Genomic DNA, 26,109 nt, shown 5'->3' on the forward strand with positions numbered 1-26,109 from the left:
AAAACCTGATGAAATCTGCCATGAAACGGAGAGAACAGGAGCATTTATCTTATGCCCATTAATTACTGGAGTATATTTAGAGCTTTGATAGAAATCTGTCGATATAGGGTGCACAGAAAGCTGAGCGGTCTAAGGCGCTACCCATGTACACGGGAGGCCGGGGTTTGTATCTGGCCCGTGGCCCTTTACCACGTGTCTCTCCCCAAAAATAAATCTGAAAAACAAAAAGAAAAGAAAGAAATTAGTCGATATTTGGGCATTTTAATCGCTGTTATTCTCAGGATTTCTGTATTTCAGTTCCCTAACTTTCATTCAACGACATGAGACTCAGAGTATTAACCTTCTCATTTTCATTTGATAAACAGAGATTTTCAAAACAAATGCAGAGTTTTCTGAGAAACTAATGCCACAAGCACTTAACAGTCATGTATGATTAGAGAGCCCCTGATTTAGTTTAAACAGACATCTGCAAAGTCACAGCTGTTTTTATTCTAGTGTTAATCTCTTCAAATATCCGCAGTGACTCCATAATGTTAATTTTTGCCCTGAGCGGTCCATAAAATCCACCAGAATATCTTCAATAAGAGATTGCTCTGTGCCTTTCTATCACACTGCTTTTGGTCAGTCAGCTTTCTCTGTAAAAGCCACGACTCAGTGGAACGATCTAAGAACTCTGATTCTATCAGAAGCTTCAAGAACAAACTTAAACAAACTGAAAGACACTCAACTCTGTAACCACTGATTTTATAACATTTAAATCTGACTGTGTGAATGTGTTTGTGTGTGTGTGTGTGGGCGTGTGTGTGTATGTGCCTGTGTGGGTGTTCTGTAGCTCTGCAGCTTTGAGCAAATCTTGTATTTGGATTTCTTTGTGATGTTTTATAACTCGTGTTTTAATTGTGACATGCCAAAGGACTGGAGATGTAAATTAGCTTTAAGCTAACTCTGGTACAATGCATCAAATGGAAACATTTATGTTTCTTTACTCTACATGGTCCCTTTACAAATAAATACAAATTTAACAAAAAAAAAAAAAACTTTCCTCGTAACGTTAGTGCAGCATAGTTTACTTCTTAACAGAGTGTCACCAGTTAACTCGGCTCCAGTTAAACCCTGACACCCGTTCTGTAAAAAATAGATGATTAAAAGGTGACACATAGATTAAACTTTCTGGCTGTGTTTTTGTTACTTTGTGGACTTTTAACATGTAATAAAGTATTTTAGTACATTTTAAAACTGGAGTTTAATTTTTAAAGTTATGTCGATGGTTTTATATTCATTAAAGGCCTCTCTGCATTGACCCCAGAGGTCAACAGTGGGCCCAGGCCCACACTCTGGAAACCACTGCTGTAGTTAATCACGATTAATCGCACCCTTTATATGGCATTTTAAAATTCTGCTGTTTTACTTTTAAAACTGTTGTTGTGTCGGCCTGGATTTTTCTCCTGTCTTAATCTGAAGGTGACTTCCTGTTTGGCTACAGAGAGGCTCTTATAGGTAGAAGATTTGAACATGACCCTAACCTCAGAAAAACTTGTCATGGATTGAAAAGGAAATAAGGGGACGGTAAAATGTAAACGTTTGATGACTTCTGATCTGTCCACTGAGGTCTGAGTTTTTAAAGGGAAATGAGACGTTCAGGAGCAGCGGTGGACTTTAACCATCACGGCTGCAGGGAGACACTGACGTGGATTCACCTGAAAGGAATAAAGCACATACGCACTCAGTTAATCATGATTAATGTGATTAATCTTAACAGCCCTAGTAGATATGATTGGCTTCTGTTGTTTCTGTAAAACTTGTTTGTATGCATCTCTAAATGCACTTGTGAAAACATAAATATATAAGTAAATATAAATTTAAATAAGTCAGAATCATGTTAAGTGCACTGAAAAAAAACAGCTTGAAACTGATTTAATTCTGTGTTTGTCTCATAAAATGAGACATTTTTATTTGCGCTTGAGTTTAAAACATAAATGTTTTTATAACAGAGGATTGTGAAAGCAGCATATTCTTCCTTTCATTAGTATTTTTACTAATAGCAGAGGTTACACTGAGAATATCTGAGCATCTGCAACTATCGGGCCCTCTGGCATCCACAGTTAAAGCAACACGGCCGTCTTTGTGTCCAAAGTTTCACATCCTTACACGAGACGATTCAGCCAGACTGAGCGCACACCGCCGCTGTGGCGATCCCACAGATCTCACAGAAACCCACGGGATCAAACGAGACTTCAGAAGAAAACCCAGCATGGAGGATGATCGGTGCTGACAGCCGTCTGTCCTGACAGTCGTTCTGTTTTGCAGCAGAAAATAAATAAATAAAGAGAATAACAGTTAAGCTGTAAAATTCCACATCCAGTCAGGATGTTTTCAGACACGCTCAGCTTTAAGATTCTAATTTCATTCTAAATCTACAGCCCAAACCTCGACCACTAACCTGGTCCTGTCATCTTTAGTGTCTCTCCCTTAAAGAAAAAAAACATCTATACAGTCCAGCGACCCCCCCCCCCCAACCACCGCAGCCCCCCTTCGCCGGTTTGTCATCCGCTGTGACAGGCTCGGTCGTGGCACAGCTCCGAGGGTAATGGATGGTCTTGGAGGTGATTATACACCCGGGGAATGCAAAGCACCCACTTTACCGTGTGACAAAAGCAGCCCCCACCCACCCCACCCTCCAGCCTGTCCTCGCCTCTTTACCAGACATTATTTTGCTCTGAGATGAAATCGATCCTCTACATGCCGGCCATGTTGGAGGAAATTGATTCCAGAGGGTATTAATGACGTATTTACTGATGATGGCTGCTAACCAACCTGACTGGTGGGAACATCGGGAGGGGGAGGAGGGGGGAGGGGGGAGGATGGGGGAGGTCTCATCCTCACAGGGACAGAGCCTGATGCTTGTGCATCATAGGCAGCCATCTTGACTCAAGAATCTTGTTCTTAGGCCAGAGTTCCTGCATCAGAGGTGCAGATTTAAACACGCAAACCCCTCAACATTTCCACGTTAACATCCCCTCTTTGCTAATATCACAACTAATTTCAACATTTGATGTCTGTGCAGTTTTCTTTGCTTTAGACTTAAACACTCTGTGAGGACTTGCTGCTGTATAAATCTGAGAGATGAATGAGTCTGTTGCATTAGTTATGACTGCATGATATGGAGAAAAGCCAACACTGATATGCAGTGTTTTTTTTCTGCAGTGCAGCGTGTTACTCCTGTACATTTTTGGCCTTGATAAACTGAAATTTTCACATTCAGACGGCCAGGCCAGTAGTTAGCATTGAGACTTTGTAATGGAGCAGCTCATGCATGCTCACTTCCTCTTCCTGCTGCAGAGCGGTGAGGTGTTAACATCCAGAATGTCTGACACTCCAACGATGAGGTGGGGCTGTTACACAAAGTGAGCCTGACTGGGAGTGAGCAGCACAGACAGAACTCAGGAGGACGCCATTGTTGTAGCTCACCTTCTCATGCATGGAGCCACCATGAGCATGTGCTAAAAGTCTGTCTCAGGGGCAGTTTGCACAATAATGACGACCGTGCATTTTCCAAAATTTTTCACTCTGGAGCTTGTTTCAAAACTTTCCTGAAAACGGTGTTATCATGTCAACAAACCATCAAAATGAGACTTTTTCAGCTAAAATTGTAGTTGTTTATACTCAGTCTAACTTAGGGCATCATTTAATACTTAATAAAAAATGAAGAGCAGTAAATAAATATAAAAGCTTCTTTGTAATTCTTGTTTTTTACACAATACTTGTTTGAAACATTTCTCCTCTGGATCCAGAATTAATCCAAAAAGATTTTTATAACCACTTCACTGAGACAAATGAGTCTTAGGAAGGATGATGGGTAATTTTAACCTCATCTACACACAATAAAGTGTGCTTTCACCAGAGATGAACATTAAAAACCGGTACCAACACATCCGATACCTACCGGACCCAATTACAGCGCAGATATCAACACTTAACTTCAATACCCTGCTGTCCTAATACACCCCCTTGCCACCCAAAGAAAAGCAAGAGCTTTGTTTTGGAATTAGTGTGATTTATGTGTGAAGTTGCACTGAGTTCCTCCTCTTACCGCATGTCTGACTGGAACCTTATAAAGATATTTCTACAAATCATTTCTGATACTCAGACAGCTTGTGTTCTCCCGCTGACTGTCATTTCTCTCAAGAGTTTTGATTCAGGCACCATTTAGGCCCCGGCAATGGTTCTGGATCCCTTAGGTCAGTGAGAATGCAAACATGCTGTTCCTGGGTACCTGCATCTCGGAAACATTTGTGTGCAGGTAAGGCACAGAGAACGTGGCTTCAACTGTGCTCGAGTAGGGGTGCTTGTCAGCGAGTCGTGCTTTAAATGCACTTTTAAACGTGCAGCATGGGCAGTTTCATCCTCTGCCTGCACAGTAGATGTGGAAGCAGGAAGAGGGTGGTTGTCTCTGAAATAATAAAACCCTCCATAGTAGCAGGATGGACTCTGTTATCCACACAGAGCCTAGACTAATGTTGCCACCATAACCGTCTCAGCTTTCTTCTTCTTGGTGGACTTGCGACTCCTCACTTATCGCCACCTACAGTATGGAACTTTAATTCTTTAAAACCTACGGGATCGCTGGTGCTCCCATTTGCATATCTGTTTGTTTTTTTTTTTAAAGGTTTACTTTGGGCATTTTTCTGCCTTTATTTGATAGAGGAGGATAGCGTATAGAGTCGGAAACAGGGATGAGGGCGGGGGGAGAGACATGCGGTGGGGGGCCTCAGGCGGGATCCGAGCCCGGGCCGTCTGCGTACATGGGGCACGCGCCTTAACCACTCAGCTACCTGCGCCCCTGCATATCTATTTTTAACCGCGGGTGGAATTGGAACCAAATAAGAGAGAGCAATAATTCTTTTTGCATATAAAACCAGAGGAGTAACACAAACATATCACACATTTAATGTGTTCCAGAGTTCTGTTTCCTTCTAGAAATATTCTTCCGTCTTTTGCAGAAATTTAGTACAAAGCGCACACATCAAAAACAATATAATATAATCTTGGCTATGAATGTGTAGTTTTCGTGCAGGTCACGAGTCGCACTTATTGTTGTTTCATCATGGTCTTCTGCAAACAAATGTATGCTCTAAAGTATCTGGCACCTTAGAGATTTGATTTCACTCCTGTAAATAGTTTATTTTTTAAAAAGATGCTGTCCTTTTGCAAATTGAGCACAATTTCATTTTATTTTTGTTTTTGCCACAGTTCATAAAGATGAGAGTATTTCAAAAATGAAGCTATGAAAATATTCAAAATCATTTTTTTGAGGTTTGAATTGATCTTGTTCAACTTTTTTACAATCACAATGTTTAGGGATAACGCTATGGCATCTCTGTATTTGGGAAAATGTGTAAAAAAAAAAAAATCACCTTTTCATTTTCCTTGTGGTTTTTTTTTTTTTTTTTGCACCTTTGAGCAGTTTAATTTGTAACTCTGGACTTATCACATGCATGTCATTAAAATTTGGCTTCTAAGGGTTGTATTGATGTATAGACAATTCAAATGCTCCAAAAAATGGCACTACAGCATGTCAAAATGTAAAGATATGCTCTGGCGGACTTGTATGGTAGGTCATAAAGGGTTAAATATAAAACTATCTCCCCATCGCCCTACTACCTGGGTGAAATGTGCATTCACTGGATGAGACCCAGTTGTTTCTTTAAATATTGTAATTTCTCTTATATGATGTGATAAATTCAAACTTTGTGATTACATTCACACTGATCATGCAGCTCTTGTATAGTTTTATGTTTGGTGCATGGAAAGAATCTTATTTTTCATCAGTTATAATGTGATATCAGTTATTATTATTGTTGAACATCTCTCTTTAAGGCTTACATGTCTCAGACAGTTATCATAGCGCTGCTGCACTGATTAACAAATAATGTCTTGCTTCTTGTCTTGCAGCTTCAAGAAATATTTTATTGATCTTGCATATTAGATGTACACAAAAATAAACCTTGAGACAACCAGGATTTGTCACACTATTGGAGCAAAAAAGTAAACTTGACCAAAAAAATCCTGAATCAAAATCAAAACTGCAATGAAAGTGAAGCTTCTCTCAGTTTGTCTCTGCTGTTTAACAGGTTCTTTCTTTCTTTAAAGACCCTGTAAAGCAGGGCTGTCAAACTCAGTCTCAGCAGGAGATGGATTCTGACCTTGGGTCTAACCTGAGGGCCTAGCAGGGTCGATTTTTAACCATAAAATGTCAACCTTATTTTCACCAGAAATGAACTATGGGGGTTAAAATCTTGGCACGGATGGTAAATGATTTTGTGATTGAGAGGTGAACATGATGATGTTAAAAACTCAAAATCTGAGATAAAAAGTCAAACTTAGAAGTTTAAAAGGATAAAACGTGACACAGTTGAAACGATGTTTTTAAAAGGCAAAATATGAGATAGAAGTCAAAATCATGATTTTTAACAGTTAAAATATTAGGAAAACATCAAAATCATGAGTTTCAAATGTCAAAATATGAAATAAAATTAAAAATCATGTGTTTTTAAGTTTTAAAAAATTACATAAAAGTGAAAGTTAAGAGTTGAAAAAGGTCAAAACTTGAGATTGTCAAATCATGATTTTAAAAGGTCCAAAAACTGATAAAATTAAAAATCGTGCTTTTAAAAAGTAAAAAATATCAGATAAAAGTCAAAGTTAGAAGCTGAAAAAGGTCAAAACATGAAATAAAAGTCAAAATCATGACTTAAAAAGGTCAAAATAGGGTTTAAAATGTATGATTATGAATCCAAAAGGTAAAAATATGTGATTAAAAAGTAAAAGTTATGAGATGTAACGGTTGAAATATGAAATAAAAAGTCAACACCATAACTTTTGGTCATAACATAATTGAAAATTTATAATGTAATATAAACATGAATTTCTTTCTCATGTTCCTGACTTTATCAAACTGTTTTTACTGTTTACTTTTTTCTAATTTTTATGACTAAACAAGAATTTTATAAATCATCCAGGTTAAGTTTACAATTTTATACTGGAGGAAATCTGCAGAGGTGGGGCGGGTATGACTGCACCACGGGCCGGATTTGGTCCTCGGGCCTTGAGTTTGACACCCCTGCTGTAAAGTGAAAATAAATCTGTAGGTTTGTTGTGACATGTCACTGTGTTATGAACCCCCAGGTCTAATTTCAGTCAAATAAAACATCTCTAAGTTTGTAAAATTAAGCTTCAAAATCATAAATGAGGCGGTAAAATCTGCTCCAGGATGATGTGGGTGTGTCTGTGGGATGAGCTGAAGCCACGCCCACTCAGGAGAAATATCGTCCTATCAAATTTAAAAAAATGCTACAATCTGAAGTGAGGAAAGCTCTCAAGCTATTATCCTTACTTTGACCTCAAGAGAAGAGACAAAGTGTTTTTCTGGCTCAGACCTCTGTTCTGATGCTTTCAGTGCTCCATAGACCACTGTGGCTGATAGATTTGGTAAATTTACCTCACAATGAACAGAAAAACAGCATTAAACTGACTGTTAACTTTCAGTAAAGGCAGAGACATCAGCTAACAACAGACTGGACTGAGATGAACTGCTCTGTGGTTTTAGATTGTAGTGTTAGAGGGGCGGGGCCATTCCCTACTCTGGACTGATGACATCATGAGCCCACATATTGGCCCCGCCCACATGAAACCAAGCCAGGAAGGAGGTGAAAAACAGTTTTAATCCAGAATCCAGTGACATGTAGAAGTCAGTGTTTTCACATTTACAGCCACCAGATTCCAACATTTCTAGTGTTCAGACAAACTTTGGCTTTGACTTTTCAGGGTCTTTAAGTTTGGAGCTTAAAATGTCATGTCCCATTAATTTGCATCTCTAACTGTGAGAGAGTGTCCTCTTCTCATGGCTCTCCTGCCATGGCTCCTCCTCCTTGCAAACCTGCCTAACTGAGTTTCTTCAAATCATCTCCCAAAAACGTGTTTACCCTGATGTAAATCAGTTTGTTTCTCAGAAATGTCATCTGCAGTTGTGTGAGCTGCTCTGGCATTACAACAAGACTGATTGTCACATCAGTGAAATATTAGCAGTGAAATTGAAGACAGACGAAGCCTCCACCCTCCCAGCATCCATCAGGAGAAAATCCAGCTCCTCGGGGAGGGACACGCATCCTAATTCTCTCGCCTGGCGTCAGCGCTCTGACTTTCCCCATGACTTGTTAATGATAAGATCATCCTCTCTGACATCTCAGGCCTGAACGCTGGGGCTGAATTCTACAAAAGCCCTTTTATAACCCCCTGCCCTGCAGACCTGCACTCATAAATCCATCACTTTGTGGATGTTTTCAGCATCAAGAAAAACTTTTTTGGCTCCAAAAATCATTCAGGATGGGTTTATATTTCCAAATTTATCCTGATGGTTTCACCAAGTCCACTTCCTCCACCTCAGAGCGGATTTAAAATAAGAGGAATAGCTAACTTTAGATGTCTTTACCAACAAATTCAGAGTGGAGTCCCCTCTGCAGCCACAGTGGGTTTCACTAAACTTGAAATAGCTCAGAGATGTTGCCACTGAGAATGCAGAGCGGAAGCAGAAATAATTTATCTCTAGTTTGGCCTTTTTTTACTGCAAAGCTGAATGTTTTTACTTCTGGAGCATGTTTGAGTTTTTCTTTGGCTTTTAAACTAAATTTTAAGACAAAAAGGTGAAACTGTCAACACTCCTACACACTGTCCTCCTAATTTCCCATGTCCTCATTGCCAGGCTCTTCTGTGTAACCATTTCCTCTCACACTAACGCCACTGATGAATGTTTTTTTTAAGCTGTAATCAAAGTAGAAATGGTTTGGTACCTTGTGCATCTATGAGAGACGCCATGAAGTGACAACAGCGTCACTGTTAGACGCATTTGGAAATAAGAACTAGATGGGATTTTTCTTATTTGGTTTTCCAGACTCTAGCTTGTGTTGAGCATAAATCCAGACTTGACCTTCCTCTGTTGCAGCATTTTAGGTTGGCACTAGACTTTAAACTGCACAAAGATGTAGCCACTGATAAAAAAAAAAACATCCAGTGAAGAGGCTGCAGCTTAATCTAGTTTGGTTTCAATTTCTTTAAAGCTAAGGGTAGGGGAGACTGGGGACGCTTGCAACAAGCCTTATTTCTCCAATCAGAAACATGCTAGAGTGATGACACTCACACTGCACATGCTCAGTTAGACCCTCTGCCCACCAAGGAGAGAGAGGCCATATTGAACATCTGGTCCTGCTTGTATCAAGACAAAGTTGTTTTGGGGATATGCTTTTTTCATGAGCTGTGATTTTGTCATACTGTCCTGATCTTTTGTATGAATTAATCCAAGCTTACCTAGTTTGAGTCTTTGTTTTGTTGACTCTTCAGTGACATGGTTAGCATGTGTCAGTGTCATTGTGGCTGGCTAGCACATGATGTTTTGTCATCACTGATACCATGGTAATTAGGCTAGTCATATCAAAACAGACCACACTGCAGTATTTTTGAAGATTTTTAGTTCAAAATAAGCACAGTAAATATATTTCATTGCTCATGATGAACAGACAAACAAAACGTATTAACTATATTATACTTTAGTTTTGTAGGAATACTGTGCTTATTGAGACAAAAAGCAGAGGTTAACTAGTGAAATTTAATGTTTTTTTTAATATGTTGCAACCGTCCCTGATCCGTGTTGCAACTGTCCCCAGGTTTGGGGTCAGATGCAACATCTGAATTCCTCTATTCCAGTGGTTTTCAAAGTGTGAGGCGGGCCTCCCCTGGGGGGCGCCATAGAGCTTCAGAGGAGGCGTGGATCCATAAACCAGAAAAAAGGTGATCTGCTTTGCGATCCTCTGCTGTGCACTGAGCTAAATGGATAAACTTATAGTTACTATAGGGACTACGCTCTAGAGCAGTGTTACTCAACCAAAGAGCCAAATTATTGAAAATACCTTTGCAAGAGCCACAATCTAAGAGGTGAAAAGTGGCAAAAACAGCTGGAAGTAGCAATAACAATGGGTTAAAGGTGGTAAAATGGTCAAAAAGCAGCTAAAAAATGGGTAAAAAGGGGTGAAAATGGGGAGAAAAAGTGGAAACATGGTCAGAAAGTAGCGGAAATGGGTGAGAAGTGACAAAAAAATCAGTGGAAAGTGACTTAAATGGGCAAAAAGCAGTCGAGTGGCAAAAATTGGAAAAATTTTGAAAAAAGAAGTGGCAAAAATTGGGAAAAAAAGTGGTATTTAATGGCAATGGGTAGCTTAAATGGACGAAAAGTGGCAAAAATGGTTTAAAAAAAAAACAGGGCGAACTGGGATAAAAGTGGCAAGAAGCAAAAATGAGCAGAAAAAAAGTGATATTTAATGATGAAAGGTACCTTAACTGGGCAAATAGGTGAAAAAGGGCAAAAATGGGATAAAAGTGGAAAAAATGAGGGGAAAGAGGCAAAAAGAAGTTGTAAAATATGAAAAATGTGTATTTAATGGCATTATAACTGAGTAAGAGGGAAAGGCAGATGTTTAAGGACATTTGCAAACCAAAATATACAAAATATATTGATTTTAAAAATGTTTAAAGATTAGACATAAATGTTTGAAATGTTGAATTTTTTTCAATTTGAAATCCTTTTTGTGGGTGGGGGTCCTCTGAACAAATAATTTCTGCTTAGGGGGGCTCACTCTTCCACACTTTGAAAACCCCTGCTTTATTCAGATGAATATTGTGATTGTTATGTCACATGTGGCCATCTTTAAATGGTAGACACGTGTAAGTTTGATATGTAAAGATTTGGTGTATTAGTCCAAATAGTCTCTGAGTAACTGAGTAATGTAAAAAGTGTTGCAGCTGTCCCCAGTCTCCCCTATTCGCCACACTCTGGGGCATATTTCATTGTTCCATTTGCTACTTTGACAAACATTTAAGGCTGAGAGGTTAGAATTTCAACCTTCAGCCACGTCGGATTTCCAGTTTTCCAGGCCATTCACATGCGCTTTTGCGCAGCCATTTTACGCGTCTGATGTGGACGCCAATGATGGGTTTGCTGCCTGTAATTGAAGAGGGAACTGTTTCAGACCTTGTGCGTCGACAAGAGGCGCAGGATGAAGTGTCTGAGGCCAATATCTGACTCCTTTTAGATTGAAAAGGCTTGATTTCTCCTTTAATCCTCTCCAGACAGCTGCGTTAGAGGAACACTTGTTGGTTTCACTGACTGAAGGGAGAATCTGACCAAACCGCTGAGCGGATTGGTTTTCATGGTTGAAGATCAAATTTTAAAGTGAAAGTAATCATGTAACTACTGAAGATTGTGCTAAACTGGTTTGCTAAAGTTTGCTGTTAAAAGAGAGATGGAAAGGGGGGAATACTTGCTGGATCCGTCCCAGTGAGCGACCTCAGAGCAGAGATGTTTTGGTGCTTTGCACCAAAGGGGAAGAGGAGATAATTTTCAGCCCTAAACCAGACCCATGTGTCCCAAACAAGAGCTGCGCGCTAATTACACCGATCTGAGAGCTATAAAGAGGAGTCAGGGTGGCCTGGCAGACAAGAGAGCAAGAAAATCCATGCAGAGATGAAAAAAGAAGACCAGAAGTCGTATAATTCTCTCTGATCACAGTTAGCAGAAAGCCAATTAAGGAGATTCTATATTTTGAATCACAACCTTGTTATTTTCCTTTCTGTATTTTTTTTCTCGCGCGTTTTGGAGCAGAGATTAAATTCCTCTCTTCCTTTCTCTTTGTCTGATGCTGAAACCTGAAAACCGGCATTTAAGTCCATTCTTTACTTTAATAACGAGTGCGCAAAGAGAGCGTTCAGGCATGCTCATCTTCTGCATAAAACACTTGTGAAATATTGAATCCATGGAAGCGTAATTAAAGGAAGAACAGAAGAAATATTTCCTCTGAGCCCACGAGGGCCGTAAATCTCCCTCCGTTTATTAATTTAGGAGCAATCAGGAGACACTCGGTGACAGTGCGCTGAGCCTCCATGTGATCATCATTCTCACGCACACAATCACGCACTATTAGGCCTGTAAAACATCCTCCATGATGTGTTCGCTGTCATCACAAGAGGGGGAAATTTCAGCTCCTGTCGATGGGAACAAATATAACCAACCAAGGCCCAAATAATTTCTGATTTACTGTCTTTATTTTTTCCACTGTTGCAGATAGAAACTCTGGTGTTAGGGTGATCCCTGAAGGTCACCCTCAGACAGACACTGTGACTCTCAGCAAATCTTTATTTTTTGTTTGGAATGTGGCTGAAATATGTGCATTTTAAAAAGCTGGTTTTGTTTTGAATAAAACAACCAAATCTCTAAAAAGGGAAACTCAGGGGAAAAGGAAGGATGCCGGAGCTGATCCAGTTTTGGATGTGCGCCCCACATTTTAACTTTGTTATATTTAGCTCTGATAGAGGTCAACTTTAATCTCCTTTACCGTATTAAAATATAAAACACTGCAATGCTGTTCGCTTTAGTTAAAAAAAAAAAAAAAGTGGTTTTATAGCAGAAATATCCACATCTGAAATGAGACTCGTTAAGAAGATGGTGATATAAAGGCCAATTAAAGGACGAGCTCTATGAATACATTTGGGATAAAATCACCATTAAACACTCAGACTGTGCCAACATTTAAATATTTCTGAAGCATATTTATTCCATAACTCTTCAAAGTAAGAGCGGGAAATAGATGTACTAAGGAAAACCTCTTGAATGCTCTTCAGTTAAATCAATTACAGAAATATTCTGTGGATTTAAATTTCACTTTAATGCATTAAAGTAGATTTCTTCGACCTTGAAAAGGATAATTATTGGATATCAGATCGGTGCCGTTCGGCCCCTTTGCTCCGCTTTCCTAACCCGATCTTCTAAATGCGCGCTTTGCGGTTTATATTTGTGCCTTCTTGCTTGCCGTCGTCCTGTTTGGAGCTGCTGGCCGTCTGTCTTCCACGTGATGTCAAATAAAACATCCGCGGATCTCCTATGTGTCATATTTGCGCCCCGTGTTGACACCATAAAACTGTTTTACGCACCAATTAGAGTCAGGAAGCTTTTACGCACGGAGAGATGTTTGTTGTCTCCTCTGAACAAACTCACGTGCATCTATCGATGCTGTTTAACTAATCACTCTCCTTCTCTTTCAGACGACCCCTCGGCCAACTGGCTGCACGCGCGCTCTTCCAGGAAGAAGCGCTGTCCGTACACCAAGTACCAGACGCTCGAGCTGGAGAAGGAGTTCCTGTTCAACATGTACCTCACGCGGGACCGGCGGCACGAGGTGGCGCGCGCGCTCAACTTGACGGAGCGGCAGGTGAAGATCTGGTTCCAGAACCGGAGGATGAAAATGAAGAAACAGAGCAAGGACCAACCCAAGGACTAGCGAGGGGCGCGCGGGCGCACACACTCGTTTTTTTTTTTTTTTTTTTTTTTTTTTTGACGCACGCTCATGACAACATGTTACCCTGTAAACACAGAATGGCCTTCAAACAAAGCGCAGAAACACGCACAGACAACGTTTCCAATTAATTTAAAGCTCCAGGCGACTCCACGTGAGCTCCAGCTCCATCACACTGATCAATACATCTGATCAACGGCTTTATTGATCCGGACGGACGCTGAGGACTGAAGGATGATGGCGATAGGAGCCCTCAGTGATGGCGGAGGAGGCCTGGACTTTGGAACAGTCTAGATTTTTGTCAAGGAGGATGATGGGTCTGAATTTATCGACCTGCAGTGATTCTTTTTGGGGATTTTCTCTTTCAGATGGGTCGAGTTTTCTCTTCAGCTGCAGATTGTGTGTTTGGTTACTTCATGAGTCTTTATTTTACGCAGTTTTTCAAAGTGTTTGCTCTTTGATGCAAGGGAAGAAAACATCAAATAACCCCCCATACTAAAGACTAGGGCTGGGTGAGATGGACCAAAAATACAGCTGAATGTTGATTCATGATATTTATCGCTTTTATTTTCTGTACAGAAAAAACAAAAACGTCATCAGCTCTTCGTCAAATCTCCGTGGTCCAAGTGTCACACAGGCACTTTTATTAACAAGCTGCACCGTGGAAACATGAACATTAAATATTCTACATGTTAGTGGGGAGAATAGTTATGTGTAATGCTCCTTTAATCAAAGAATTAAAAAGAAAGTTCTCCAAATAGTTAAATGCTCCAAATATATTCAGAATAAAAGGTCTAGACATCCATGTCTGGGCCATAAATCTAATCATTAAAAACTGCAGACCAACTCCTCCACACGGTCTGAACTGTACCAAATTATTGGGAACATTTACTAATGAGGAGGTTTTCAACCTTTTCCTTGCTCTTAAGTACCGTGTGGTTCAACATGACCAAACCTGTGATTTCAATGATCAGTGGAACCCAAAACCATCAGTGGGATCTGTGATCCGGATCAGAGAGAGAGAGACAGCTGGCAAGAGAGGGCAACATTTGGAGAGAGGGAGAGAGAGCGATCCGTCCCTCCTCTACCTCTAATCAGGGGCGGAGCCAACATGGCTGAGGGGTGGGCACGGCCCTAGGATAGTTTTTCTTATCAGACAGTTTAATGCGCTCTTTTTGTGCACTTTTAAAAAAAATTTAAACTCAAAATGCCAACAAATCTACTCATTTAGGTAACATAACATCATTTTATTCTTAACCTCACTGAGCTAAAAGTGTCGTTATCATTCTAAAATATTTTTACATCATGCTGGGGTCAAATAATTTTCACTTCTGCCTCCTCAAAATGTCTGAAGGTAATATTTTTAGGTTTAAGATTGAAGCTCTGCATTTTCAAAAAAGCACATAAAAAGCAGTTTATTCACAAACATGCTGAAAATGTTATTTTTAGAACAATGGTGAACTGATTTTCACACTGCAGTGAGTGAATAGATGTTAAAGAGCATTAGGGCCGTTAGAAAAATGGTATGTTTTTTTTTAATTCTAAGAAAAAGTCCAAATTCTGTGAAAAGCAAGAATTCTGACATTTTTCTTAGAATATAAAAAAATGCATAGCATTTTTTTTGTTAAATGTTTCTAATCCTCCTCCATGCATACGATCTTAAAAGTAAAAAAACATGGATTTTTTTTTATACTTTTAAAAATTAAAAAAGTACATTTCAATGCTGTGATCATCAAGGCCCTTTTCTTTTTTCTTTTCTTTTCTTTTCTTTTTGCATTTATCCAACATAACACTCATAGACAGCTATACCTACAACCAACCTGAACGTTTTGGGGCTTTTAAGAAAACAAGAAACAAGAAAACAGAGATTTTAGTAAAAATGATCCTGAAATAAAGTGAAGCTTAACATTTTAAATGGATAACCCTGTGGTCATTTTCATGTTAGTGCTTCTTTTTACTTCATCAGGCCTGACACTGGCTGTTTTTAATCATCATATTGACATAAATGATATTTTCTTCCCCTGTGTGAAAATGATCCATACATCTTCAAATCTCCACACACTGCCCAGCCCTACTCACAGAAGCGGAGCGATGTTTTCTTCCTTATCAGGCACTACTTTTTCCTTTTATTAGTTATTTATTGTTCCGTATCTGACACCGACGGCGCGTGAAGCTGCTGAAATCGTGGTTTCACGCGGCCATTAATAAACACGAGGAGCCCACACGAACACACACCTCCTATTTCCCCTCTCTTCTTCAGGAGGATTTGATTAGAAAAGCGCCTGATGTTCGGGGCTGATACTAGCAGCGAGCCGCCGTTTGTTTCCAGCCTGTCGGCCTAAGTAATGAGCAGATACCGGGAGGACCGGGGAGGGGGGGGGCGGGTGTTAACCCGACTCAGCAACCGGGGATCCGATTACTCTGCTGTCGATACGGTGGATCCTCTCCGGATGGTTTATGCGCTGCAGCGGCCGCGCATGTTCGCCTCATGTCCGGCTTCTCTCGGCTGTCAGTGGTCGCTCCCTGCGCGAGCCCGGAGTCAGCAGAGTTTAAATGAATTCAACTACGAACACCAAGACTCGGATGTTTAAAGTAAATCCACGTCACATTCAGGGGAGGCTGGGGATCATTACAACACTTTTACGCATTTCCATCCACTGTTTGTGCGTAATGTTGGATATTTTTATCCAACATTAACCTGTTTTATCAAACGCTTTCCTGCTAAACGCCCACATCAGTTCAAAGGTTACCAAAAAGGATGAGAGAAACGCTGGTTTCAGTTATTTAAGTCAGAGAGGTGGGATTTTCCAGCTGCTGCAAAAACAGTAAAGAACTACATGGATTAAAATCCCCACAGTTCTGCTTTTGTTCTCAGAGCATTTAGTACTCCAGTTTTAATCAGTTATGTGTAATAGTTGATGATAATTTCGTTTTTTAACTTACATGATTGACTTTTAGCTTTCAGGTTTCTGCATGTGGATAAAAACGTCTCCAAAACTAAGAATATCCAACCTGATACTTTAAGACAGAAGTTAATCTTTCACACTCACACGCGTCTATACTGATCACTCCTTTGGGTTTTTTATTTGGAGTATGTCCTTGGCATTAGGATGCCAAATTCAGCTCAGACCCCTCAGTATGCCAGCTTTAGAAATTTACAAAAATTGAGTCCATTTATTCTTCTTTAGGATGGTGCACGTGTGTTTTTGGAGCACCACACAGACACAAAGCATCAAGCGTTTTAGCTTGTAATAAAAATGACATTTATAACATTAGGAGCATTAAAGGCAGCAGAACTCACATGCAACCAGATGTACAGTTCTTAACAAATGTATTAGACCATCCTAACCCTAACCAAAGTCAGGTTTCTGCCACAGCTGCTCTAAATGAACAGCATTGGTAATTACCAACATCATTTTATACTTTTCTGCAATGGTTAATACACCAATATGTAGAAGCTCTTTGACCCTGATGATATCTTTAATGCTAAAATATCATTATTATTGTCATCCATGAATTTTCAAATTTACTGATTTATAAAAAAAAATAATAAACTGTGGCCCAGCCAAACCCTGGTCCACTGTAAAGTTAAGCTGTGGTATTTTATATTTAACCTGAGTCATAACCACTCTCATCAAAGAAACATTTTAATTCATTTGTGTAGTAAGTAGCCCTCTTAAAAATGTAAATCCTTTTGTTGAAAACAGAATTAATATACATTAAAAAATAGCTAAAATGGGTTAATAATGGCAAAAATGTTGGGAAAGGTGGTGAAACTGGATTTTAAAAAGTAGCAGAAATGGGTTAGAAATGCCAAACATTAGATAATGGTGGCAAAATAACAAAAAACAGCAACAATGGGTTAAAATGGCAAAAATAAACATATTAAGTGGTAAAAGGGGATTCAAAAGTGGCGGAAATGACATTGAAGTGGCAACATAGGTGGAAATTTAGTATAAAAATTGATATAAACTGGCAAAAAAGGCTTAGCTGAAGCAGAAAAAGTCAGAAACTGGCAAAAATGGGAATATCAAATTATGAAATGTGGCTTAAAAAGTTTTAAAGGGGGTTAATAGTGGCAATAATGTGCCAACAGAGCAACAATAGGCAGAGAGTTGGTTTAGAAATAACAAAAACGGGCAGAAAAATAGTGGTGGAAAGGGTTTGAAATGGGCAAAACATGGGCTTTAAGTTGCAAAAATGTGTTAAAATTGATAAAATTGGTGGGAAAAAAATGACAACGGGTTAAAATTTGTCAAAATTGGTGTAAGCAGCAACAGCGTCATTTAAAAATGCTCTTTTTTGAGCCATCTGGAGACCCCATCTCAGGGTCTCGCCAACGTTGAGAACTCTGCTCGAACGGCCAGTATTTACGTTCCGCTTTGTTCCATCAGTCCCCAGTCTCCTCTGAGGGGTCTTTGTTCTCAGATTCCGTCCCTGCATGCTCTCACTCTCTAAAGGTTTAAAATCTAGAAACACAGACGCGTCTGAACCAGATCTCAGTCTGAACGCGCCACGGCTGCCCAAGTATTTTCAGACTGGATGTAAAAAGGTCCGATTTTATCCGCACAAAGTCCACGTGCGCTTATGGCACAGGTCTGTCCCCATCTCCTCGTCTTTATTCCACATGAAGACTCATGTCTATTTTTATACAAATCTTACAGTTTGTTGTGTAATTTCTGCTATGCAAGCCGAGTTCCTCTCTTTCAGGAAGTTTGTGCGTAAAGGGGATTTCTAGGACGTGGAAAAAGCGAAATAAAGAGCAAACACGCCCACATGTTTACTGAAAATATGGCATTGCCTCCAGTATTTTAGCAGAGGAAATATGAGTCCTGTAGTCTTTAAAGAGCTTTATAAAAGCAGACATAACGTAAAAGGCCGCGCGGGATGCCCCGGTAGAGTAACAGCTCCGAGAACGATCCGCTTCGAGTCCGTTTATGCAGAATTTTATTGATGTGAGTGTTAAAACCTGAAGAGGCCATGTTGGCCTGCTGAAGTGTCGGCGGAGTTAAACGGCGTCCGATGGCAGTTTTATGGACGGATCATAAACTACACACGGCTTTACAGCGTTTACAACACTCAGTGTGTGTGTGGGTGTGTGTGTGTGTGTGTGTGAGATGAGTGTGTGTTGTTCCAGACCACAGAGGCTGCTCACAGCAACATTGTAAAAACTAAACACACAGTATATAAATACAGCTTCACACACACCGTCTCTAATGAATTCACGGGTCTACAAAGTCTTACTTAGAGAAGCGCGTGCAGCATCAAATCCTCCTTTCACGCGTAAAAATGTTTACATGGTTTGCGCATGCCTCGCGTCATTTTGAGACGTTTTTTCGTCGTTTAGCTCTTTGTGTGTTCAATGTGTCGGAGGGGAATGCTTACAGAAATTCAAATAGAAGTTTCTCCATAGGAATATTCCTTATTTATTGTAAATAAAGTGAGTAACCTCGTCTTTCTTAATGATGATTATTGTTTGTCTTTATGGATTTGACTGTAAATAAGTGTGTTTTTTTCCTTTTCTTGTGCTCACTGTCTGATGTCTGATGATCTTTGTGTCTGATTGGCTCCATTCAAGCCTAATGGGAAAGATTTGATTAAAATGAAGCAATGCCTCATTAGAAAAGATCAGTTTGCTTTGAGTTACCGCCTCCTACTTTCTGCCCTTCTCAGTGATTTCTCTCCAGAGTTCCTGGAGGTGTTGGTACACACACCGAGCTTCAGAAGCCTTGTTATTTCCTTCTGCTTTTTTCCAAATGAGACAAATGTACTCCATGTGTCCACAGTGAGGCTTTATCAGCGGGCAGACGAGCTCCAGTCTGTGTGATCCTCTCCTTCATGTCTCCATGTGTCGCTTCTTCTTCCTCTTCTTGTGCGTTTTTCTCTTCATGTGTTGTTGTCTTCTGTTTCTCTGTGCGATGGCACTGCTGATGCTGGATTCCTATTAAAGAAGAGACTTTACAGAACAAACAGAGCACTGCTTCTTCTTCTGAGCATGCGTGGAACAGTACGAGAATAGTTCGCTCAAGTTAGAGCTATTTTGACTGAAATTTACGCACGTGAAAATAAAATGACAGCTCTATAAATCTACTCAAGTGGAAATGATTCATATGAAGTTTACCCAGAGTAGTGAGCAGTTACTTTAGAAAGGAAAACACCATCTCTCCCTCGTGTGGAATGCAAAACAACATCAGAGTATGAGCCTCAAACTAGGTTTTCAAATGAAAGGCAAACCCATCCATAAAGTGCGCTGGGACAGCTGATTTTGGACACAATGTTGAATCATTCTCAGCCAAAAAACGTTCAGCAGCTCACAAAAAAACCCTTGCACCTGTGTTTTTCCTCAATAGTTTGAATTGTTTAATTTGTAGCTGATGCTTCCATAAAAATCTACTGAAATAAAGTCATTTAAAGACACTCAGAATTACGCAGAAAGCTACTTGGTTACTATCATGATTAAAGGTTTTTAGGTACTTTTCTCCCAAAAATGCAAGATTCTCCTGAGGGGAATTGCAAATTGACAATTTGCATGGTTTGAAGCCTTTGCCACAGCCTTCCTTTCCCCTTTTCCGCTTCTCCAGTTCGCTTTTTGTGTCTGTGGGAAGACGCAGAGACACCGAGGCGAGGCGAGAGGGGGGATGAGGCAGCATGTGTTTAAAATATGTGAGTCTTCACTGCTGAAGCTTAAAGGAGAGGGGCGTCTGTTTGGCTGCAACACCAAAAGACTGTCATAAACCCATAAACACCCCCCCCCCCCACCCACACTAAACTCCCACACACACATTGATGATGAGTGCATTCATTAGAGGCGTCGTCATCCATCCGTCCATTAGGAGCTTGTGAAGCCGCAGTGGTTCCTGTGTTTGTCTCTGCACCAAATGACTGACAGACTCACGGTCTGATGATGAGTCCTGCTTCCTCTCTGCCTCTCATATCACAGTTAGAATAAAAAGTAAGAAGTCTGCCTTCATTTGTGCTCATGAACAGAGCCGGCTCTAGTCTTTTAGAGGCCCTGGGCAAAGACCAGCATGAGGCCCTTCCACGTTTAGCTAAAATCAATCACAGCGAATGAACAAAACCTTCTGAAGCATCTTTTCTCAGGTAAATCTAAATCCACAATTATTCAACAGAAGAGCTTGAACTAGAAGAGCATCGTCACTCAGACCCTGCACGTCCTTAAACTCGGGGGTGTCTCTAGTCCAGGTGGAGCTTAGAGACATACAAAGAGATGCTCAGTATTGGAGACATATTCTTACCCTAACAATTCATTGTTTTAGTCTGTAGCAGTGGTTCTCAGCTGGCTGAGACTCAGAACCCACCGTCTACTCCTCAATGAGGACCTGTGACCCAATACTTGATATTTCTCTACTTCTAATTTATTACATGATAAATGTTCCAGTTTGGACCTCAGGTGGTACCAAACCTTTGCCAACATCAAAGAACCCTCTAAATATAGATTTGCAATCTTTGAGGCCCAAAGCTACCAGCTGAGGATGGATGGATGGATGGATGGATGGATAGTCGTTTACTGTCATTGCATTGTAAAAACACAATGAAATTACGTTTGACAGTCTCCTCTGTAGCAGCAAACACAGTCATCCAAGCGGTGGTTAGAAATCTGAAGCCTCATGCCGTCCGTCCTGCTGGTGAGGGAGCGGGCACCCCTGGAGAGCGATGCGTGGTACAGCAGGTTTGTGTGGGGCCGCTGTTAGCCTAGCCTGCAGCCCGGCTTGTTTGCCCCGCTTCCGCCTTCTGGCGCAACGCTGTCTCTGCCTCCTCTCCGCTGGCTGTAGGTGTCGTGCTGCTGTCGTGCTCGTGTAGCATTCAGTAGTCTCCTGCTGATCAGGCAGTGTTCTGTTGCAGTTACTGGCAGTTGTTGTTAGCCTTTAAGCTAGCCAGGAGTTGTAGTTGAGACTGAGGTCTTCTTTTCACCTTTTTGGGTTTTTCCTGATGGAAATTTCCCGTTCTTTCTCTCTGAGGTGTCCTGGACCATCAGTCTTCTTTGTTTTCATAAGTTTAAACATTTGTTGTCAACTTCATTGTAAAAAACGCTACAAGTCCAAGATATAACTCAAGAGTGCATCTTTCTTGCTGCCAGCTGCTCTGCTTTGATTGGCTAGATACTTTCTGCTTTTATATATAATGAAAATCTATTTTGATGGTCTTTTATTCAAATTGGGCCCCTCCTGTACATAAAAACACGTCAGAATCAATGAAAGTCATTTTAGACATATGACTGATATCTGATGGACACATGAAGACGATATCTTGAGGCCCCTTGGAGCATGAGGCCATAAGTATTTGCCTACCTTTGCGTAATTGTAAAACCACCTTTATAGTTGACTGTAAAAGTCAATACAAATCTATTTTTATTTCCCTTTGGCCCTTTTTTCATTCAAAATATCAAAATATGCAAAGGAAAAGCAACCCTCATCTATGCAAAGAAAGCAAAAGGATCAGACTAACTCCAGTGACCATTACTTCTCTTCTGCAGTTTCAGCACAGGCAGAATGCATCATGGGAAAGAAGGCAGGGAAACCCCGGTTTTATTCAGTGATCAGGACTAGCTTAAAGCTGCATCCCTCTGGGTCAACGGCATCGCCATCACCCTGATCAAGGCCACCTTAAGGGGGGGAAGGGGAAGCTTTCTGGGGCCCAGTCAGGGGAGGTTAAGAAAAAGCTACTTTCCTAAACTCAAGCAAAGATAAATGAGTCTTACTTTGAACTGAAATACTCACCATTCCATATTAAAGCAACACAAACCTGCCTCTTTGTATGGCTGCCTGAGTAAAACACATTATGTAAGCCTTATGTCTCATAATAATATGAGCATTTCTGTGCAGTGTTTATAATCTGGTAGAAAAGAGAGATGGAAAAGAGGGTGCATGTTTGGACAATGACCCCAACTCTAACCTGTTAACAAACTCTAAAGCCTGGCTGAAGCCAGGCCAAACATGTGAATGTTAACCTGGTGCTACTGATCCAGGACGTTTGGGTTTATATCACTGAACCACACATGAGGAGGACCCCTCTCTCAGGGGGCTCAGCCACTTCTGACCCTGATTACAGAAATTAACAGTTCATGTGTCCACAGTAAAACTCCACCTACCTTTAAATGGTTTTGTCTTTAGCCTTCATGTAACTCTGATTCTTAGTTTTATTTCAAATCTGAAAGCCTGTTTTCTTTTCTAAGGCATCAGTCACCCGCGCTCTGTCACGTCCTCTGGCATCATTTACAGATAAAGACTCTGTAAGCTCCTGCAGCAGCTGGCATTCAACACGTCGAGACTTCTCTGGCTGAGGTGGCCCATCTGGGTAGTGAGGGAATATTTTGCTCTTTTTTAGAGATCCAGACCAGTCCGCTTGGCTCACAAAGAGACAGCCCAGGGCTTTCCATCTGTGCTTTTATTAAATCAGACTTATTTAGCACCATTTTGACCATTTTTAGCACCCATGATAAATCCTCCAAACATAAATAATAGCAAACAGAGAAACCAGCTCTCAGACAGGATCTGGCCTCCGTCATTCACATTAAAGATCAGACTCATTTAGGCACAGGTGACTTGAAGTTTGGGAGCAGACACTGAGATATAACTGTAGCTTATTTATACTCAGACTGATGATGATACAGGATCAAATGGTTGTTATATTCTTGTATATTTTTTTACTTTAAAATGTGACTCAACAAAGCTGTACTGCAAAGATTTTTAAGGTCTCTGATAGAAGCTCAGATTGTAAAGGACTTCAGATCTGCAGGTGAACTCCAGCTATGGCTGCAGCAGCTCTAACTTCAAACACTGTTCATTTCTTACTTATGATGGTGTTCATGTTCTACCACAATTTAAATCAGGGGTCATCAGGTACATTTCCACAAGGGCCAGATTTAGTCTGGACAGAAACTCTGGGGGCCAGACTTTCAAATACACAAAAACTAAATAAATATTTTAGTCTGATTGAAATATTATTGTAGTAGTCTTTATATTTTATCTAAAACACAGGACATTTTTAGTCATTACCAGTGACATCTATCTCTACTATCTATAATGCAGCAGCCCACAAGGAGACAGGTCTGGCCCCCTGAAAATCACACAGAATGGGCCCTCCACAGTTGTGATTTAGCACCAGTATTAACCCATTTTGACACTTTTAACCCCTTTTTGCCTCTTGTTGCCTCTTTAAACCATTTTTTTTTGCAAGATTTTAACCCCTTTTGACCCACTTTTACTGCATGTTTTATCCCCTTTGTACCACTCTTGTATCCATTTCTGCCGCTTATCTTCTATTTTTTGCCACTTTTAACCCCTTGTCATCATTTCTGTTACAATATTTTTGTCATTTGTAACCAATTTTGATACTTGTTGCTTCTTTTTTCATCTTTTACCAATTTTTGCCATATTTTAACCTCTTTACACCACTTTTCCTGCCAATTTTTGTCCCTTTGTGCCACTCCACCACCCATTTTGCCACTTATCACCCATTTTTGCGACTCTTTAACCCCTTTTCACCTCTTTATCTGGCCATCTTTGCAGCACTTCTGCCAACCTTAACCCTCTATCATGCATGCATGGGTTCTCTCCGGGTACTCCGGCTTTCTCCCACCACCAAAATCATGCTCATTAGGTTAGTAAGTGACTCTAAAATTGGCCGTAGGTGTGAGTGTGAGCGTGCCTGGATGTCAGCCCTGCGATCGACTGGTGACCAGTCCAGGGTGTACCCACCTGTTGGCAATGACAGCTGGGATAGGCTCCAGCACCCCTGTGACCCCGAACGGGATCAGCAGTATAGAAAATGGATGGATAGATAATCATGAAATTAAAAGTCAAAATATCATTTAAAATTTTAAATTGTGAGTGTAAAAGGTCAAACTATGGGATTATGAAGTCAAAGTTAGAGTTGAAAATATGAGGTAAAAAACAAAATAATTGGTTAAAAAGGTCAAAATATGAATTAAAAATTAGAATTATGAATCTTGAAGCTCAAAATAGTAGTCAAAAATAGAAGTCAAAATTATGAGTTGAAATGCTCAGTGTATGAAATTAAAAGTCAAATCCTAAGTTTGAGTCCTAATTGTGAGATGCTGAATTAAAAATGTGAAATTAAAACACAAAATGTCTTTCCCCACATTCCTGACTTTATCTGAATATTTTTACTCCTTTTTCAGATTTGATGACTTAAGGATATCTTACATTGTCAAGGCTAAGTTCACATTTTATACTTGAGGAAATCTGCAGACCTCAGACTGATGGACCAGTTAGAACAGAAATATGAGATCATCTTGCGGCCTGGATTTAACTGTTCCACGGCCAGATTTGGCCCCCGAGCCTTGAGTTTGACACCTGTGCTCTAGAAACATGACGACTCTCTTTAGGCCCTTGCTCTTGTTTTCCATGAGCTGTGATAATTGAACCATCCAACAACAAAGCTTGGCTGATTTACCTCTGTAATGATTTCACCACTCGCTGTCACTGCTGTTATTCTATACCAGCTCTAGGTTCAGGCTGTGGGCTTCAGTTACCACCTAATAATGCTTTGGCATGTTTTACTGACATGTTCATAGCTGTTTGAGGATTAATGCCAGTTAGCAGGAGTTATTTTCTGCTGTTTAAGGAAATAAAAACATCATATCTGTTGACTTTACACTCTACTAGTTGAGATGAATCTTATGTCTCCATGGTGTAACCAGAGAATGACTAAACCTAAGTAACAGCTCTAGTTTCTGTACAGTTTGGCACAAATGAAAGACTGGACTTGGGCATAACTGGTGCTGCACATTTATGCTTAAAGGATCGATTATTAGGAAGTGTGTCTGCACTGAAACGTCACAGAAAAACCTGTTTGAAGGTTTGACGTTGTGCAAGAGTTGGCTTGTGAATACATCTGGCTTTGTTCCTATCCGACCTCTAATGAAAAGAGTGTGCAGAGTATTTTTCTACATCTTAATGTACAAACAAAGAATATGATGCTGCATTTAAATGCTGAGAAACCACTAGCAGTGTGCTGAAACAGTTAACATAGTTTATTTTAACTGAAGTTCTGCCTCCAGTAGCCAATCATTGATGCAGACTTAAAGGGAGGCCCATGCCAGCCCTAGCAATCCATCTGGACACGCCTCTGACAGTAATAGAACTCATCTATGTCAATCTGAAATCCAGCAGACACCCCGGGCGTCTGTATGAGACACAAAATGATACCCTGGTTGTCTGCAGAGGGTGGTGGAAGAATCCTCATGACGGTCGGGTGGAATCCACAGATTCCACTTTAGCCACTGAAGAAAACCTCCAAACCAAAATGGACATCCAGTTATTCTTTTATGGAGAATTTAATCAACTTATCCGACTAAACAACGCATGATGGACAGCCAGAGTCTGTTTCATGTATCCTTTTAAGGCAATGGATTTTTCACAGATCTAGAGCTCAGAAAACATCTTAGACCCGCCATGCATGCACAGTTTGCAGAAACCGCACAGAGGCCGTGACCTCTGTGACCCTGTGTGCTGAGCTGTTTGAAAGCTACACCCCTCCTGCTATTTCTAAGAAACAGACTGCCATTTAAAATCTGTAGCACCAGTGCAGCAGCCATACTGCTAAAACGACGGCGAGCTACATGAGCTTATAAAGTCCTGCACATGCTACAGCTCATCCAGTAGAATCACTGTTTTTATATTTAATTTCTCTGTTGCTTTTATGTACTAATCTATCTCTAATGTAGATCATT

The 26,109-nt window shown here is 40.4% G+C and overlaps 1 protein-coding gene across 1 annotated transcript in view; it reads left to right on the forward strand.

Annotated features, from left to right (window-relative positions):
• hoxb9a (homeobox B9a) overlaps positions 1–16,791 on the forward strand; it is a 28,559-nt gene extending 11,768 nt beyond the window's left edge. Inside the window, exon 2 of the mRNA XM_041817212.1 lies at positions 13,144–16,791. Coding sequence (XP_041673146.1) covers positions 13,144–13,379 — 236 coding nt within the window. The 3' untranslated portion in view covers positions 13,380–16,791. The remainder of the gene's footprint in view (positions 1–13,143) is intronic.
• Positions 16,792–26,109: the final 9,318 nt, after the last annotated feature.

The sequence above is a fragment of the Cheilinus undulatus genome, linkage group 21 (assembly GCF_018320785.1).
Source record: "Cheilinus undulatus linkage group 21, ASM1832078v1, whole genome shotgun sequence".
Lineage (NCBI taxonomy): Eukaryota > Metazoa > Chordata > Actinopteri > Labriformes > Labridae > Cheilinus > Cheilinus undulatus.